Source organism: Arvicola amphibius, chromosome 4, assembly GCF_903992535.2.
Source record: "Arvicola amphibius chromosome 4, mArvAmp1.2, whole genome shotgun sequence".
Classification (NCBI taxonomy): Eukaryota; Metazoa; Chordata; class Mammalia; order Rodentia; family Cricetidae; genus Arvicola; species Arvicola amphibius.
Window position 1 is genome coordinate 104,374,833 of NC_052050.1, and position 19,204 is coordinate 104,394,036.

General features: G+C 52.2%; 2 protein-coding genes across 6 annotated transcripts in view; one reads left to right on the forward strand and one right to left on the reverse strand.

The window, feature by feature from the left end:
- Positions 1–98: 98 nt before the first annotated feature.
- Tmem161a (transmembrane protein 161A) lies at positions 99–11,988 on the forward strand. Of its 4 annotated transcripts, XR_005285168.1 has the most exons (13): positions 3,126–3,235; positions 4,608–4,711; positions 5,085–5,165; positions 5,393–5,490; positions 5,608–5,764; positions 6,807–6,958; positions 8,644–8,704; positions 8,817–8,960; positions 9,046–9,159; positions 9,286–9,460; positions 9,863–9,959; positions 10,230–10,583; positions 11,581–11,988. XR_005285168.1 is itself a non-coding variant. In XM_038328572.2 (12 exons), exons 2-12 carry the CDS (start codon positions 4,656–4,658, stop codon positions 10,484–10,486), a joined length of 1,392 nt encoding a protein of 463 aa, XP_038184500.1. In that variant the 5' UTR covers positions 99–136; positions 4,608–4,655; the 3' UTR covers positions 10,487–11,988. The 4 variants fall into 4 exon arrangements, 3 of the variants coding, with proteins under 3 accessions (XP_038184500.1, XP_038184497.1, XP_038184499.1); XM_038328572.2 differs by lacking the exon at positions 3,126–3,235 and adding an exon at positions 99–136 and having other exon boundaries at positions 10,230–11,988; XM_038328569.2 differs by having other exon boundaries at positions 10,230–11,988.
- Positions 11,989–12,536: 548 nt separating this feature from the next.
- Slc25a42 (solute carrier family 25 member 42) overlaps positions 12,537–19,204 on the reverse strand; it is a 30,001-nt gene continuing 23,333 nt past the window's right edge. For both annotated transcript variants that reach the window (XM_038328573.2, XM_038328574.2), the window contains exons 4-8: positions 18,596–18,621; positions 17,996–18,162; positions 17,486–17,602; positions 16,194–16,345; positions 12,537–14,483 (exon numbers count right to left, since the gene is read on the reverse strand). In XM_038328573.2, coding sequence (XP_038184501.1) covers positions 14,176–14,483; positions 16,194–16,345; positions 17,486–17,602; positions 17,996–18,162; positions 18,596–18,621 — 770 coding nt within the window. In that variant the 3' untranslated portion in view covers positions 12,537–14,175. The remainder of the gene's footprint in view (positions 14,484–16,193; positions 16,346–17,485; positions 17,603–17,995; positions 18,163–18,595; positions 18,622–19,204) is intronic.

A 19,204-nucleotide genomic window follows, 5' to 3' on the forward strand; every position in this document is an offset into this window, starting at 1 on the left:
ACAGAACAATGTCCATCCATAATATGCTTCAACTGCCAAGCGCTGACCACTGGGAAAAACTGCCTTTCATCTAAACTGAAGATCTCCAGACGTGGACAGAATCACTGGAATTGACAGCCTGGCTGTTCAGGTCAAGGTAGGCTTGTCTTCCTACATATTTCTTAGCCCACAGGATCTTCTGGAGCCTGGCAGGCCCTGCACTAAACAGCAGAAGGCAAATAAATACAACCTTCAGCAACCATGGAGGACCCTGAGGAGTAGCTCTAGGTGCCAACCAAGTAAGTCCTCTGTCGTTTTTTTTAAACAATAACTCAAGTAAAATTTTATCCTTCTCAAAGATGCAGTTTGACTGCTGAGAGGTTTTGTCAGTTTAAAAGAACAACTTCACCAAACAAATTTCAGTATATTACAAATACAAGACCTGCAAGTTATAATGGTGTGAGGACAAATACAAGTTATCAAATTTCTCTCTCATGCTGCCTTCCATAGTCTTAAAAATCTTAAAAATACTTTTCATTGTGCAAAAACATCTGTCACAGTCATTCTGACATAAATCTGCTATTGTTTATACAATGTATGTGTCTAAAACTTCTGTTTTCACAAACCCAAAGAATTCTTGTGAGTTTCAGGGAGCCAAATTAAAGGATTCACATTAAACAGGTCAGATACACTCCCTAAATTCCCTGGTCTTAATTTTTTTTTCTTAAACTTAACTTTGTCCTCTGTTCTGCGAATACCTTAAACAGGTGTAAGAGACACCACACATTTCCATACCATAAACGCCAAACAGGAACAAAGAGACCAGCTACCCCAGGATGTGACCAGCACCTAGCTTTCTCAGGATCCTCCCCCCCCCCCCCCCGCCCCAAAGACGATGCCCAAAAGAAAGCAGGAAGCACTCTTGAGAATCTGCCTCTCCAATTCCCTTAACCTGTGGTGTCTAACCTCCCACCTTTTTATGATAAAAAAGAGATGGGAATGTAATGATCTGTTCTGTCCCTTTAAGAGACAAGCCATGCCCACTCCCTCCCTCATCCGCTGAGGCAGGCAGATTTTCCTTCCTACTAGCAGCCTGGGTCTCTTTTCTGTCTCCCTCTCGAAGAGGCAGCTTCTGTCTCTCTCTGTCTCTATCTCTCTCTCTCTGCTCTTCTCCCCTTCTTCCTTTTCCCTCCACAAACCTCACTCTGCATGTCTCTGTCTCTAGCTCGCTGCCCGGGACCAGCCACCTTTGGAGACCTGTGGTGTGGTTCGTGACACCATCCCTGCTTGGGACTGGCTGCTCTGGGGCCCACTGCCTGCCCCCACTTGGGGACCTGCGGTGTTTCTGCCACTGCAGCCTCCAGGGATCCAGGATCTGCAGCATATTTTAATTAATCCATCACACCAATACGTTGGACATGCGGAGAGACTGAGTTTGCAAACTTGATTAAAATAAAGACTCTTTGTTTTTACATACAGGACTCAGTTTCCTTGTTGGCTTTTGAGGCGACTGTGTGGATTTGGGCATAACAGTACCTTTTTTGGCGAGGCAGTCACATCTTGCTCCCTCTGTGTCTGGGTTATGACTGCAGACTGCAGAATCCTCTTCCCAGAATTCTCCTGTCCTCATTGCCCCGCCTATACTTTCTGCCAGGAGACAGGCCAATCAGCATTTTATTAAACAAGTACAAGAAGCAAATGTTTACAGGGTAAAACCATTGTCCCACAGAAAAACGCTGTTTCAAAAAATAAAAATAAAAACACCCCCAACCCCAACCAAAATAAAACTGGAGCTAGGGGAAGGAGCCAGCCATGATAAGCTAAATATGAACAGATCACCCAAAGGAAGTTCTTTATTTCCAACCATTATCACCTGCCAGAGTAGGACTCAGCCATTGATAAATTTAATAGAGGCCTGAGTCTCAATAATTTACTCTGAAGGAATACCTGATTGCAGGAAGAACCACAAACTGAGATTACTTGAGCACCACCCAAGAATAGACCATCCAAAGGAAATGCCTAACATTCCAACCACTGCAGACAGGATCACCTGCCAGCACACACTCACCAGGACACCCTTAGACAAATGTCAGCCAATCAGGGGTCCTAAACCTCAGAAACCCCTCACCTCCACCTTTACTACTATAAAAACCCAATTCTAACTGAGCTTGGGGCTCTCCGTTTTATTCCAATATGTTGGACATGCAGAGAGAGCAAGTTTGCAAACTTGCAAAATAAAGGCTCTTTGATTTTACATACAGGACTCAGTCTCCTTGTTGGCTTTTTGGGGGACTTTGTAGATTTGAGCATAACACTAGGAAGTTGGTTAATTGGTTAAGAGTGAGCACTGCTCTTGGGGGCCCCAAGCCCATTTCCAAGCACCCTCCTCTCCTCAGCCTTCACAGCCTCAGGCTCAAAGGGCCCAGCCCCTCCTCTGGACCCAAGGACACTGCAGTCACATGCACATACCCACACAAATACAGACGTGTACAAAAAAGTAAAGTGAATCTTATTTATTTATTTATATTTATTTATTTTTATTTACTTTTATTTACATTTATTTATTTATTTTGTTTACATTTATTTATTTATTTAAGTTTTTTGAGGCAGGGATTTGCTGTAGTTTTAGAGGCTGTCCTGAAAATAGCTCTTGTAGTGGGAAGAGCTCCACCTGCCTCTGCCTCCTGAGTGCTGGGATTAAAGGCGTGTGCGGCACCATTGCCCGCCACTGATTTTTTTGTTTTTTCAAGACAAGGTTTCTCAGTGTAATGCTGGACTGGAACTTGCTCTGTAGACCAGGTTGACTTTGAACTCAAGGTGATGCCTCTGACTCCTGAGTACTAGGATTTAAAAGTGCACCACCATTGCCGGCTATGACGTTTTTTAAAAATCAATTTTAAAAAAAGGGGAGGGGGGTCCAACATAGTGGTGTGTGCCAGTCGAGTCTACATAGAGAGTTGGATTACACAGGAACTGTGACACACACACACACACACACACACGTATGCACGAACGCGCACGCACACGTCAAGAAAAACAAACAAGAAAAGAAGGAAGATAAGGAAGAAAAAGTGGGAAAGACAACAGACAAAAGCACCTGTTAGAACTACAATTCCCGGCAGGCATTGCAAAGCCTTCCTCGCAATGACCGGCTTCTCAGGTTGCGGGTCAACAGGATCCCGTCTCTAATTGGCCAAGTTCCGCGGCGCTTACCCGCCTCCAGCCGTGTGCGTTGGTGCACTCGGGAGCGAATATGGTGAGCAGGCCCTGTGTGATCTCTCCCGGGGGCAGTGTGGGCCACAGCCGTGTGGAGCGAGGCACAGGGACTGTGTGGGTGGAGGACCGCCTGGCAGAGCTGAGAGGGACCCCGAAGGCTCGAAGGCCGGTGGTCGCCGGAAGTGGGGTGTAGTCGATGGTGCAGGACTCCTTAGGAGTGAAGGGTTTGCAGCCGCGTTTGCTTCCTGACAGGGTCTCAGGTAGCCCAAGTTGTACTACAACTTCTTCATAGTCTCGGGTATTCTCGAACTTCTGATTCTCCTGCCTCCGTCTCCGGAGTGCTGGCATGACAGGCGTGTGCCACAATGCATGATTTTCCGTTTTGTTTTTAAGATAATTTATTTTGTTATTATTTATTAAGCATGGATGTTTTGCATGTATGTCTGTGCACCCCGTGTGTATCTACTGTCCTTAGAGGCCGGAGAAGGTTGTAGGATTCCCTGGGACTGGAGTTAGCACGCCTTTAATCCCAGCACCCACGAGGCAGGGACAGGCGGATGGATCTCTGTGAGTTTGAGGCCAGCCTGGTCTACAGAGCAAGTTCCATGACAGCCTCCAAAGCTACAGAGGAAACCCTGTCTCGAACCTCCCATCAAAAAAGTAAAAATAAATAGAATTAAAAAAAATCTTAATTGGATGGTGACAATGGCACATGCTAATCCCAGCATTCAGGAGACAGAGGCAGGCGGATCTCCAGGTTTGAGGGCCAGCCTGGTCTACAGGGTGAGTGAGTTCCAGGACAGCCAGGATTACACAGAGAAACCCTGTCTTCACATAAAACATTGTTATTTAGAAAGGGCCTTATTGTGTAGCTTTGACTGGCCTGGAATTCACTCTGTACCCCAGGCTGACCTCAAACTCACAGAGATCAGCCCCTGCCTCTGAGTGTTGGGATTAAAGGCGTGCACCACAACCACTGAGCAAAAAAAAAAAAAAAAATCCAACATTTTTGTTTGTTTTTTTCGAGACAGGGTTTTGCTGTAGCTGTAGAGCCTGTCCTGGAACTTGCTCTGTAGTCCAGGATGGCCTAGGAAATATTCTTTAATAGTTGGATGTGGTGGCTCTGGCCTTTAATCCCAACACTGGGGAGCCAGAGACAGGCAGATTTCTGTAGGTTCTTGGCTGCATAGGAACAAACAGCGTTCACAAACAAAAATACACAGGGAAAGGGGTTCAGGGGTCTGACAGTGGGAACAGGAGTCAGGCCCCGTCACTCTGGAGTCATCCCAGTTGCCTTCTGCGAGATGCCACCAGGGCCCGAGGCCGGCCCTCCCCATTCGCCTATCTTCCCTATAAATAGTTTGGGTTACTTCAGGGAGCTTTGAACTTTCTGACTAGAGCTACTTCCTCAGGCGGCCCTCGGAGTGCAGCTGGTGGTGACCCTGTTCACTGCCACCCTCATGCACAGGCTGGCTCCACACTGCTCCTTTGCCCGCTGGCTGCTCTGTAACGGCAGGTGAGTAAGCCCTGTCCTGCCGGCCATGAGCAGAGCCTGCCCGGTCCCTATGTATAGGTGTGTCTCCACGTGTGGGCTGTGCCCAGGAGTGCAGATAACTGGGGAGGCCAAAGGCACCTCTGCCTCCGGGATGCTGGGCTAAAGATCACAGACTTAAGGGTATCCTGGGTTCCCTAGCCCCCTGTGGCTGGATCAGTCCCCACATCTCATGTCCCCAGAATTCCCTGGCTATGGCCACTCCCAGGCACCCTGGGCCACCTTCCCACAGGGCCACCCTGCTGCATGTCTGCTACTCCCCAGGGCTCTGTCCTCAAGACCAAATTCGGGTTCGAGGCCCCCAGGCCAAGCTTTCCCAACTCTTTCTCATCCTCAGCCTGTTCCGCTACATACACCCGTCAGAAGAGGAACTGCGGGTGCTGGCAGGGAAACCAAGGCACAGAGGCAGGAAGGACCGGTGAGTGGCCCCCATTTGACTCCACAGGGCCCAGGCTCTTCTCTCCTATGCGCTCCCGCCCAGGGGCAGGCCTCACTCCTGCTGGAGGAGTGGGGGGGGTGACCCGCCCTCCTGCTGCCGTGCTGGATTCCTGGCTGTTTGCTCTGGGCTGGCCCTGTGCCTAGGCTGCCTCCACAGGCCAGCATGGTCCTCTCTGGGCCCTCCCTTCACTTTCCTCATGTGCTCAGGTGGGCAAATGGCCTTCATGACGAGAAGCCATTGTCAGTGCCTCGAGACGCCCCTTTCCAGCTGGAGACCTGTCCCCTCACTGCTGCGGATGCCCTAGGTAACACCCGGTCCAGCACCTACTCCCCACCCCAGCTATGGGGTCACCCTGCCTGGGGGTGAGGTGAGGTGGGGACGGGCAAGCCTGCAGTAGGCAGCTGGACTCCTGTCCCTGCAGTCCTGCGCTTCTTTCTGGAATACCAATGGTTCGTGGACTTCGCGGTGTACTCTGTCGGTGTGTTCCTCTTCACGGAGGTCTACTATTTTGTGCTGGGCCCAGTCCAGGAGACCAACATTGCCGTGTTCTGGTGCCTGCTCACATTGGCTTTTTGTCTGTATCCTTCCTCCAGTGGGACTCAGGCCTGAGCCCCTTGTCCCTCTAACTGCTGTCTGTGTGTCACTGTGTGCCACAGACCTGCCCCAGAGTTCCAGGAATGCAGGCCGGCATGACCTCAGACTCCAGACTCGCCCTCCCAAGTGCTGGGGCGACAGCTGTGTCATCGCACTGTCTTGGGTTGGACCATGGGATGGGTTTCTGCCCCTCCAGGTCTATAGGATCATGGAAACCAGGGGACAGCTTGCTGGGAGCTGGCTCATCTTTTTTTGTTTGTTTCTTTGGTTTTTTGAGACAGGGTTTCTCTGTGTAGTCCTGGCTGTCCTGGAACTCATTCTGTAGACCAGGCTGGCCTCAAACGCACAGATCGCCTGCCTCTGCCTCTGCAGTGCGGGATTAAAGGTGTGTGCCAGCAGTGCCAGGTCTACCTTTTTACCCAAACCTTCTAGCATATTCTTTGCATAAAAGAGCATGTCACCAGGACAGCTTGGAGCTGGGAAAGACCTGTCCTTCTACATTGAGAGCAGAGGCCCAGGGATGCTGGGGACCAAGTGAGAGCACAGAGGATCACCAAATGCTCAGGATGTAGGTCTGTGGGGACATTTCACAACTGACTGCCAACCTGGGCCGCACCTTAGGAGAATTTCAAGGTGCCTCATGAAAGCAACGAGTGTCTTGTTCTTAAACATGTTTGGGTGACTGGGTAAGGAGTGGTGGGGTTTGACTGAGCATGCACGGAGAGGCCCCTGGGTCCAGCCAGGAGAGGCTGGGCTCCATTCCCAGCACAGTCCCCCTAAGGAAGAAACGGTTTCTGGCTTTTCTGTAGCATTAAATGCCACCTGTGTGGGCTTTTCACTGCCCCTCCTCCCCTAGCTGCAGCTGCCATAATGCTTTCTGATCGTTCATAGGTCATTAGGCCAAACACCAGCACCCCAGCTCACCTGATCCCACACCCCAAATTTAAACTCCAGGTGCCCAAGGTCAGTTCTCGCAGCGTTGTCTCTGCCCTGGTCTGTCCCTGGCTTTCTTGACCCCACCTCCAGCAAGGTGTTCCTCATGGTGACCCGACTGTACTTCAGTGCCAAAGAGGGCGGCGAGCGCGCAGTCTGCCTCACCTCTGCCTTCCTCTTCCTGCTTTTAGCCATGCTGGTGCAGGTGGTGCGGGAGGAGCTCCTGGAGCTGGGTCTGCAGCCAGGTAGGTGTGCTCCCTGCTTGAGTTCGTGTTGTTTCTTGTTCTCTTTTGAAACTGGGTCTCACTCTATGGCCCTGGCTGACCATGAGCTCTCAGGGATCCTCTGACCTCAGCCACCTGCATACTGGAATTAAGGTGTGAGTTATTACAGGGTCTGGAGAGGTGGCTCAGCGGTTAAGAGCACTGGCTGTTCTGCTTCCAGAGGACCTGCGTTCGATCCCCAGCACCCACATGCTGTCTGCAACTCAGTTCCAGGGGACCCTACACCCTAATGCAGGCAAAACACATTTTAAAAAAAGATTTATCTCCTTACTATTTTTTTGTTTTGTTTTGTTTTTTCAAGACAGGGTTTCTCTGTAGCTTTGGAGCCTGTCCTGGAACTAGCTCTTGTAGACCAGGCAGACATTGAACTGACAGAGATCCACCTACCTCTGCCTCCGGAGTGCTGGGATTAAAGCCGTGCGCTAACACCTCCCAGCTGTTATTACTATTTTTAAAGGTTTATTTTTATTCCATATGTATGGGTGCTTTGCCATGGTGTGTGTGTCTCTGCATCGGGATTGTGAAGTACCTGCAAAGGCCAGAAGAGGGCACTGGACCCCCAGAACTAGAGTTAATCGCTGTGAGCCCCTGGAAAGAGCAGCCAGCTCTCCAGTCCGTTTTTGTTGTTTTTTGTTTGTTTTTAAGATTTATTTCTTTCGCCAGGTAGTGATGGTGCACACCTTTAATCCCAGCACTTGGGAGGCAGAGGCAGGCGGATCTTTGAGATTCGAGGCCAGACAGGCTCCAAAGCTACAGAGAAACCCTGTCTCAAAAAACAAAACAAAAAACAACAAAAAATTATTTACATATATGAATGCTTTGTCTTCATGCGCACCAGAGGGAATCAGATGCCATTACACAGATGGTTGCCAGCCACCATGTGGGTGCTGGAAATTGAACTCAGGACTCTAGAAGAGCAGCCAGTGCCTTCTCTGATCCATCTCCCCAGCCCTAGGTCCTATTTCGTGAAGAGTTCTGCCTAGCAGGTCTCTGTGTGGCTCAGTGATGGGGCACCTGCGCAGGACATATGGAGGCTCTGGGTTGCATTCCAGCACAGGAAAATATAAGTGTAATTAAAATAGATTTTCTGGGGCTGGAGAGATGGCTCAGTGGTTAAGAGCACTGGCTGCTCTTCCAGAGGACCTGAGTTCAATTCCCAGCATCCACATGGAGACTAAAAAACACCTCTAACTCCAATTCCAGGGGATCTGGTATCCTCTTCCGACTTCCACAGGTGCCGTGCACACATGGCAAACAGATATACATGCAGGCAAAACATTCACAGGCCAAAAAAAACCCAAAAAGATAAAATAAAATAAAATAGATTGTCTGAGCTGGGGCTTGGGCAGTGTGTGACAGTGCTTGCTCCACAAACATGAGGACGGGAGTTTGCATTCACAGGCCAAAAAAAAACCCAAAAAGATAAAATAAAATAGATTGTCTGAGCTGGGGCTTGGGCAGTGTGTGACAGTGCTTGCTCCACAAACGTGAGGACGGGAGTTTGCAGCCATGTCAAAGGTGGAAATTGGCTGCCCATGCCTGTAAACTCCACACTGGGGAGGCAGAGCTGGGTGGCTCCTGGGAGCTGGAAGGCTAGCCAGCCTTGGAAACCTTAACAATCCACACACTTGATCTTCTTCCTCTAGGTCTAGCCAGCGTTACCCAGAACCTGGAACCTGTGCTGAAGAAACAGGATTGGGACTGGGCGTGAGTCCTGGGGACTGGATCTTGGGGGGAGGTACAGGTAGAGGGAGGATCACAGCCTCCCCAGGCTGAATTCTTGACCAATCGTGGATTCCCTGAGACCTTCTCTTCTCAGACTCCCCGTGATCAAGCTGGCCATCTGCCTTGGGCTGGCGATGCTGGGCTCCTTGCTGGGCGCCTTACTCATTTTCCCAGGCCTGAGGCTGGCGCAGACTCACCAGGATGCACTGACCCTGTCTGCAGACCGGCCGCTGTTGCAGTTAGGCGGGGCTCCCAGGGTGCAGTGGGGGGTTGGGTTAGAGGCTGGAGGTCAGGAGACTGGCCCCACCGTGGTACTCCCCCAGGCTGCTCCTGCACACCAGCTTCCTGTCGCCCCTGTGCACCCTGTGGCTCTGGACAAAGCCTATCGCTCGAGACTTCTTATACCAGGCACCCATGAGGAACATGACCTCTTCTCTGTGCGTTGTGTCAGGGCGGGGCACTGAGGGACCTGGGGTGTCTGAGACCGGGGATGAACTGTAAAGATTGTGGCCTGGGGAAGGAGGGCTCACCCAAAATCCCTGCCTGCTTGGCTCTTGTTGCAGGCCGTCAGAAGGGGCCTTCGATTCCCTGCGTCTCTGGGTTCTGGTGGCGCTGTGCCTGCTGCGGCTAGCCGTGACCCGGCCTCACCTGCAGGCCTACCTCTGCCTGGCCAAGACTCGAGTGGAGCAGCTGCGCAAGGAGGCTGGCCGCATTGAGGCCCGTGAGATTCAGCAGCGGGTATGCACCCCAAGTGCTGTTCTTCTTTTTCAGCGTGGTGTGTATCGCGGAGTCAGAGGGAGACCCAGGACGTGACCACGTGCGTGGGAGGATTGTTTATTAAGGGAAGGGGGTGCTCCACAGTGCGGGTGGGACAGGTCGAGGGAGGGAGGAAAAGGGAAGGAGATGGATTTAACACTGGTATATATAAGAATCTGCGTAGGCGTGGTTGTCTGTTGTAGTGTTTCTGGGAAATGTAGTCTTCCAGTCCGGCGGGGTGAAACTGATCCTTCTGGGAGGTGTGGTCCTCATCCCATGAGAATCACACCAAGTGGGACAGTTCCTGGGCTAAAGGGGCCCGGTCATGGGGTCCCTGCCCTGGGAAGATCACCCCCTCTGCAGCTTCTACTGCCTCCCCACCAGGTGGTCCGGGTCCACTGCTACGTGGCCGTGGTGAGCCTGCAGTACCTGACTCCGCTCATCCTCACTCTGCACTGCACCCTGCTGCTCAAGACCGTGGGTGCGAGGCTGGTGGGGAAAGAGGGTGGGGCCAGACCTGGTAAGGTGGGACTTTCAGATAAAAGCTGGTAGTAGGGTCTGAGCAGGCCGTGGCTTGGTAAGGGTGGTAAGAGTTTGGTCAAAGCTACAGAGGTTTCCTGTGGGGACAGGATTGGGCCAGCAGACTGCAGAGGATGGAGGCCCCCTAAGGTCAGTGGGGTGTAACCTAGTGGGCAGAGTATGAGCACCGCTAGACTCCCACTGTTCTGTCTCCACCTTTTCCCTCTTGCAGGCGGCTACTCTTGGGCCCTGGGCCCTGTTCCAACACCACTGACCCCGCGCCAGTCTTCAGACATTTTGATCTCTGTGGACCCAGCAGAGGATGAAGTCCAGCAGACTGTGGCCCAAGTCGCAGGCGTCCTGGGCGGCCTGTTTACGCCCCTCTTTCTTCGTGGCGTGCTGGCCTACCTCATCTGGTGGACTGCTGCCTGCCAGCTGCTCTCCAGCCTCTTCGGCCTCTATTTCCACCAGCACCTGGCAGTTTCCTAGCATGATGCCACTAGGCACTGGCGTCTGATCCCAGTTCACAGGATTGGAACTGTCTGTCCCCTGTGTGTGCACCTCAGTACCCCTAGACAACCTAGGGGTAAGGGTAGAAACTCGCCACCATCTCTCACCTTAGTGCCTAGATCATGGACCCCTTGAATCAGGTTCCCCTGGACCTGGAGGCCATGGTCCTCAAGTGTGTGTATGTGTGTGTGTGCACGCAAGAGTGCATGCCTGCATGTGTGTACAGGATGTCAGTGGGAGGCTGCTCTCAATAAAAGGGGTGGGCCACTTTTACAGAAATATGCCAGAGGCTAGGGAGATAAGCAGGGGAGACCTGGGTGGTGAGGGCTTAGGAGAGTGGTACTAGGCAGGAGTGGAACAATGGAGGAGGTTAGGGATTGCCAGAAAGCTAGGGTGGAGCTCAGGCCCAGCATCCACGTGTCCCTGGGGTCCATCACTATCACTAGGAGGGAATGAGACAGTGGGATTAGCCTAGACTAGTAACAAGATCATGTCTCCAAAACAAGAAAACAAGGGGGAGGGAGAGAGAACTGTCACCAGCTTGCTTGGATGCTGTGAGGTGACTGCTGACTTGTATTCAAGACCCTGGTGACTGAGGGTCACCACCAACTCCAGCGTTGTCCCGTTCCTGTGACTGTATGTGCATGTGTTCATGAGACATGCATGGGCTTTGTGGCCCTCCTACATATGGAAAATGTATATTGAGAATAAAAATGGAGGCCTCCTGTAGTGTTGCCTAGTAAAACTGCCAATGCCTGGGAGCAGTGCCGTCACAGCCCTGAGGGCTCACTCTGGAGAGATGGAAAGGACTCAGGAACGTGACAGTTGTCCAGGCCCACAAGTGCCATTATGAAAGGCTCAGAGGACAGCTTAGCACGTAGGGCTTGCCTTCTACCTTTGAGACAGGGTCTCTTGTTCAGGGAGTCTCTGGTTTCCACCTCCCACCTTGCCATAGTGGTGCGGGGATTACACTTGTGTTGCTCCGTCCCACTTATGTGGGTTCTGGGAACCTGAACTCAGGTCTTTATGAGTGCAGCAAACATGACTAATGTGTGTATGCCATGAATCCGCAGGATTTTCTTGAAGGCATATCTGGAGTTTCCTGACTCTTGGGAAAGGCTCCCAAACTGGCATGGACAAAGCTGTGGGAGCTTGAGGAAGGTTCCATGGGCATCAAGGATGGGCAAGCAAAGGATGCTATGCCCTGCAGGGGTGCAAAAAGCAGACAATCCTGAAAAACCAAGGCTCTGCTCTGGAGGACCTGAGAGTGACTTCAGAATGGAGGGCACACACGGCAGATGGTCCTACCACAGCACTTGGCTGGTCGGGGGCTGGGCTGCTTTCCAGTGGCTGAAGTCTATGGTTGCCAATAATGACAGAGGCAGGCCAGCCAGTGCTATGCAAGAAGTTGAAGTCAGCCTGGATTATATATCTCAGATATATAAATAAATATACGAAGCATTTTTTAATCGGCAGATTCAGCTGTGTGGTTACTATATTCTTGCTTTTGTGTGTGTGTGCTGGCAAAGAAACCCAGGATCTTTTGTGTAGTAAAGTGCTCTACCCCAGTTCCACTCCCCCAGCCCATCTCTGGGATTCTAGACTGGGCTCTACTGCAGAGTTACACCCCAGCCCAGTTCTCCAACTGTGGCCATCACTTCCATGCCCGGGAGCCTGTGTCGCACATGCATCTATGAGCAGAAAGATACACAGAGTGCTTGGGCAACAGCTTGGAAACCTCAGCTCTCTTAACAAGGGTAACCAGAGGGCTGAAGAGATGGCTGCTCTTGGAGAGGATCCAGGTTCAGTTCCCAGCACCCACATATCAGCTCATGACCATCTGTAACTCCAGCTCAGAGAATCTCCCACTCTCTTCTGGTCTCAGACACCAGGCATTCAGTCAGACATACATGTAGACAAAGCACCTATACACAAAATATTTAAGAGTGCCTAATAGCCTCAGCCCTGACTCAGGGCTGAAGTTCACAGCATGTGGGAGGGGCCAGAGTTGAAGAAGTGAGAAGGGAAAGTTATTTAAATTTTTATTAAATATACTCTTTTGGCACAAATCTTTAAAATATATAAACATTATATATAAACAAAGAGTTTTCATGGCATCAAAATAGAAATCCAGACTGGACAGTGACCATGGGAGATGGCAGCCACAGAGGCCAAGAACCCCCAGGCCAGAGGTACTGGGGGGTATGTGGGGAAGCAGATCAGGGACCTGTGACCCCCTCACCTCTCCCACCCACACGGTGCTACCTGCCCTCTCTACCTCAGTGTAGTGGCCAGGCAAGTAACAGAGTGGGCAGTAACAAGAGGATAGGAATGGTCCCTCACAGCCACCACAGGCTGCTGGGGTGCCTGGGGATATGGTGGGGACGGCCCATCGCCATCTGTGAAGGGGGAGATGGCTGAGCATCACAGGCACAAGGTAAGAATGAGAAGGACTGCAGTCCAGACTGAAAATGCCTGGGGGTCAAGCCGCCCTGCTCAGCCGATAAGTGAGATGGTTGCCGTCCAGCTGTGGGAGGGAGCCAGCACCCAGCTCATCTAATTTCTGTGTGTGCCAGGATGCGCTGAAAACTAGATTCTAGATTCTAGAGGCAGGAGGGCTGCTGCAAGTTGGAAGCTAGCCCAGGCAGCACACTGAGGGCACACTAGCCAGGCTTTCTAAGGGGTACAGTCTCAAAGATCCCAAATTAAGAACCCCAAACCTCAAGAAAGACATGAAGTCCCTGAGACCCCAGGAGAGTTCTCCTTGAGATAAGCTGGCTGGTGGTCCCTGGGTGCCCAAGACACCTCTACACTCATTCACACAGGCCAAGCTGCCCATCTTGGGCCTTCATTTGGCCTGGCTGAATAACAGCTTCAGTGGGGACCAGGGACCCACAGAAAACCCAGAGTTCAGGGTTGGGCAGTTTCAGGAGTTTGCACCCCGTCTCCATGGGTGCTGTGCAAACAAGAGCCTTGGGCCCGTTTGGTGGCCCAGGCGACACGCTTTGGAAGACATCCCAAGTGAGGGAGATCCACATGGGTATTTCCAATGGGGTCTGTACCTGCCTCTCCTGCCTGGTGGCCATGGGCCTCCTGGAAAGGTTACAACCCAGGTGGTTGGCAAAGGTCAGTTGCAGCCTCAGAAATAAGATGGGTATAGTGCTCTGGGGAGAAAAGCTTTGTGGGGAAGGGCAGCCATCTGTCACCTGGAAGAGGATGAGCAAGCGTGGTAGAGGACTGAGACACAGGTACAGCCACCACTAAGCAAGCTGCAACCCTCCATTGCGTGGTTTTGAGGGAATGGCCGTCACATCTGCAGGCCAGGCACAGTCGTAGCAAGAAGGGATGGGCTCTGAGCCCAGTGTGCCAGTGGGCACTAGAATCAGCAGCAGGTCAGAAGAAGGGGTCAGGAAGTGTAGCTGACCCCTTAGGGACCTTTGGGTAATGCCCCTGGGAAACTCACCAGCCACTAGCAAGGAGCTGAAGGAAGGGGCACAGCCAAGACCCATCATCACAATGTCATACCCTGAGGGCCAGCACTTTGTTATGGGCCCTGCATCCCCAAGCCAGGTCCCACCCTCCTGCCCATCCTCAAGGTACCACCAGGGCTGCCAGTGCACAGCTGCATGCCCTCAATCCACCAGCTCACCATCCACTGTTGTGTGGGCCTAGCTCTGCAGCTGGCGCAGCAGGATCTGCATGAGGTCGAAAGTGGTGAAGCTGATTCCCACTGCAATTGGGCCCTTCAGCCAGTTCATGCTCAGGCCCTTGTAGAGGCCCCGCACTGCACCCTCCTCACGGACAATGGAGCGCAGTGTATTCAGGATGGACCCACGCTGGTGGCCTGTGACACCTGCCGTCTGCATGCGCCGCCGCACCACGTCCAGAGGGTAGGAGGCTGACTGCCCGATAAGGCCAGCACAGGCCCCGAAGACCATGCGCTCAAAGGGGTAGGGCTGCGGGCGGCCACTGTATTCTGCAGGGCAGAGGGCACATGAGTGCCACACTTGCAGAGTCTAAGGCCCACTTCCTGACCACCCTTCTCAGTTCTGGTACAGGGAATGGAACCCAGGATTTCATGTATGCCAGATCAGAATCTGCCACTGAGCCACGCCCCAGCCTAATAAAAGGCACATTTTGCAACAGTGAGACTTACAAGGTCACCCAGGCTACATATACAATAGTTTCCCCTAATCTATGGGGGCACAGTTCCCCATCCTGCAGTTTTCAGTGCCTCCTCATTTGTGGGGATGCATCCCAAGATTCTCTATGGACACTTGAACCCTTAAGAGTACAGGGCTGGGCTGGAGAGATGGCTCAGAGGTTAAGAGCACTGACTGCTCTTCCAGAGGTCCTGAGTTCAATTCCCAGCAACCACATGGTGGCTCACAACCATCTGTAATGGGGTCTGGTGCCCTCTTCTGGCCTGCAGCACACACACAGACAGAATATTGTATACATAATAAATAAATAAATAAATAAATAAATATTTTTTTTTTAAAAAAGAGTACAGGGCTACCCAGATAGCGTCCTCCTACATGGAGGACGTACATCTGCCTGACCTCAGTAAACTAATGAGACACTAGCGATGTGCAGGGACAGCTGGGAGAATGTGATCTCTATCTTGGTGTCCTGCTGGGGGCTACGGGCAGTGCTCCATAGAGCAAGTGCCCAGCACAGCCTGCACGGCAGGAAAGGAAGACACAAGCACACTGCTATGGAGTCTTAGATCATGGCGGCCAGGGGTCGCCTGCACCTGCAGGTGCTGGAGCACAGGCTCAGGTACCCTTGGATGGACAGGTTCTATCGTCACTTTCTGGTCTGTGACAGTCTCCCTGGGTAATCCAGGCTGTCCTCCATCTTATGCCATCCTCCTGCCTCAGTCTCCTGAGCCACCGTACTCAGCTAAATGAAGGGGGTTTAACATCCTCTATTTGTGCTGTGTGCAGACTTTCTTCTTGTCACTGTTGCCAGCTGAACACACACACAACATCTCCGCATCCGGGCGGAGCAAGGCAAGGCAGCCACAGGTGAGCTGTGGAGGAGGTGCAGGCTCTACACAAACACTGTACCATCACACAGAAGGGACGCAAGGACCGTGTGCTAGCATGCCACCCCACAGACAGGCCACTACCTTTCCAACTAATTCAGTTTTTTTATACAGGGTCTTGTTATGTGGCACAGGCTGGCCCTGTTCCTGCAGCAATCCGGCCTCATTCTCCTGAATGCTCATATCACAGGGGTACCCACCACTCCTAGATTTTGAAGCGATTTCAGGAGTGCCACTCATAGTCCCAGTGAGAGGCCTCAACTTCCGCAGATACTATTTAACAAAAACGCCTGGGGGGACTGGAGCTGCCTGTTTGCAGGGTGCTTCCCTTAAATGCAAGAGGCCCTGGAGTTTAGTTTTATCTCCAGCACCTCATGAGATGAGGGTGGGGAGACAGCCTGTGTCTTTGGAGCTAGAGAAGTGGAGGAAGGAGAATGAGGAGAAATTTAAGGTCTTGCTTGGATGCAAGGAGAACTTGAGGCCAGCCTGGGTCACATAGTGAGACCCTTTCTACAGAATTGAACAAAAATGAGTGAACGCATTAAAGGTTACAATCCACGCTCCTGTGCTCTGGATAGGGTGGGGTCCACAAGGACAGCTCCCTGAAATCCCACCTCTTTAATCCACCTCCCTTACCTTGGTGCAGGCTCTTCAGCGACTCGTAGGTAAAGAAGCTGAGTCCTGCATAGGGAATGACGCCCAGCACAGTGGGTGTGAACCCGAAGTAGAGTGTCTTCAGCCCTTCCTCTCTTGAGATGCGGATGAAGACGTGAAAGATGTTGCTGTACCTGCCGGGACCACGTTACAGGGCTTAGTGCCTGTACCCCATTCCCTCGTCCTGTTCAAAAGAGTGAGGGAACTCTATGGAGATGACACTACCTGCTCTGTCAGGTACAGGGCTGGTACCAATGCCCTGTGCATATGCTAGGCAAGTGTCCTAGTCCCTGATCTGCTAAGTAGACCAGGCTGGTTTCAAAATCACAGAAACCCTCGTATCTCTGCTTTGATGCTCAACCCTCCAGCTCTGGTTTTTCTGTTTTGTTTTGAGACAGGGCCTCACTATATAGGCCTGGCTAGCCTGGAGTTATCTATGTAGACCAGGCTGGCCACAAACTCACAAACTCAGAGATCTGTCTGCCTATGCTTCTGCTGAAATTTTATGTGGCAACACACACACACACACACACACCTGGCTCTTTGACTCTGTCTCTCTTAGTGTCTATGGGTGTTTTGTCTGGATGTATGTTTACGTATCGTGTGTGTGTGTGTGTGTGTGTGTGTGTGTGTGTGTTTGTGGTATGTGTGTGTACGCACATACTGAAAGAAGACAGAAGAGGGTGTCCAATCTCTTGGAACTAGAGTTACACTGGGCAGTGGTGGTGCACACCTTTAATCCCGGCACTTGGGAGGTAGAGGCAGGTGGCCTTGAACTCACAGAGTTCTACAAGTTCTAGGATAAGTTCTGGTCTACAAGTTCTAGGATAGGCTCCGAAGCTACAAAGAAACCCTGTCTGGTGTGTGTGTGGGGGGGAACTAGAGTTACAGACAGTTATGACACCACACAGGTGGTGAACACAGGTCTCTGCAACAGCAAACAGTGTTCATCACTCTCAGCCACCTCTCCAGGCCCAACCATGGTTTGTTTGTTTGTTTGTTCGTTCCGAGACAGGATTTCTCTGTGTAGCCCTGACTGTTCTGGAACTCACTCTGTTGACCAGACTGGCCTTGACACAGAGATCGGCCTGCCACTGCCTCGCAAGTGCTGGGAATAAAGGCGTGTGCCAGTCACCCTTAGGTATTGTTTGAGAACAAATGACGCTTTCTGGAACTCTGCAGAATCTCACTCACTGGAGGGGTCCCCAGTGAGCACCCCCATGCACACCTCTACTGGTGATAGCACCCAGCATGGACCCCATGACAAGACTCACATTTCCTTGGGTGTCACAGCCATCCTTGCTCTGACCAAGTCCAGAGGGTAGGTGAGGGAAGCAGCCGTAGTTCCTGCCAGAGCACCTGCCAGGAATCGGGGCCATGGAGGCAGGGCTCTGCGGACAAGCAGAACAAGTTGAGGCCTGGCAGGGATAGGGGATGCCTATACCTCTGTCTTCGAGGAACAGAAGACCCAGAAGGGTTCCAAGTGGCTGAGCTTATGGGCTCACTTAGGCCAGGGTCAAATGCAACCTATTCCCTCCCTCCCCTGTGCAGAGTGTCTTCCCCAAGGCTGGGGCTACATGGGAATCAGATCTGGGCAGAGGGAGAAGGGAATGAGAGTTGAGAACATAGCCCAGGGGAAGGAATGGAGGGTGGGGTGAAGGAAGAGGGAGGGGGCTGTGGTCCTATGAGGGGTTAGTGAGGGGTCAGAGCTTGGGGAGCCTAACTGGGGATGAAATGGGTGGGGCCCGGTGAGGATGGGCAGTTCTGGTGGGCAGGGGCCTCACTCTCCACAGAAGCCATAGTAACGGCCCAGGATGCACTTGTACTCCTCGTGCGCGCTGAACTGGATGGCGGCGTATGGAATCACTCGCACCATGGTGGCCGAGTTCCCACGCCATAGGCTGAGGAAGCCCTCATTGAGGTAGGTGAAGTAGAGGAGCCGGAAGGCCTCCTGGAGAAGACAGGGAGTCAGCACTTCTTGGCCACCACCAGCCCTGGGCACACTCTGTGGGCAGCACCCTCAAATGCGGAGAGTGGGAGGTGACAACCCTCACCGGGCCTGCCCAGCTAGAATCAGCCTAAACTGGGATCATCTGGGCTCCCTGCACCCCGCTTTCAGGCCCTCTCAAATGCTGGGGGCTGGTGATCAACAGAAACGGGGGTTGCAAGTCTGTGAGCCCGGCATATACCGAATGGCTGTTGGTCTGATGGTGCTGCTCTCAGAAACGTTCTAGTGGATGGGCTGTCTAAGATAAGTCACACTCACAGGTGTGTTACAGTGGCAATAGCAGTCTTTACTCTCCCCAGGAGATCTGTGCACACTGGGCTCCTTGGAAACATGCCCTCCCAGACCACCTGCTCCACCTAATCCTGCAGCAGCTCACCTTGGCGGAGAATCTTTTTGAAGACACTGGAATAAACAAAAGCAAGAGACCATGAAATCTAACAGTCAGGCTTCTGGGTCTGCAGCCCCCACAATGGGGTTCTGGGGCCTGACCTTCCTTGGTGCTGCTATGGGTGATGAATGGAAATGCACTATAGGGTGGGGGAACTTCGTATAGGCCCCAGGAACGGCAATGGAGACAGCACAGGGGGCCTAAGAATGGCTAGGGGCTTGGGCAGAAGCTGTGAAGTTTGTGTGTTGGAGATGTACACTTGGGAGGGCCTCACTTCTCTGGGGATGCTGCCAGCCCTGAACCTGGGCCTTCTCCAAACAAGGGCCAAGACTCTCCTGGTCTGCCTTCTGTTGTCCACACCCCCATCCCAGCACAGCAGCACTAGCTGGCCTCTCCATGGCCCCACAGGCCTGCCTCATTCCACACTACACCTCTTTAGTCACCATATGGGGCAGGACACTGAGCTGTGTATGCCAGAAGAACTTGTGGGAAAGATCCAGAAGTATAGAGCCCCAAGGCTGAGGTGAGCCTCCACTGTGGACGCTGGCCACCCCCACCCAGCCCCTACGTAAAGCCTGAGAACATCTCCCACCCTCA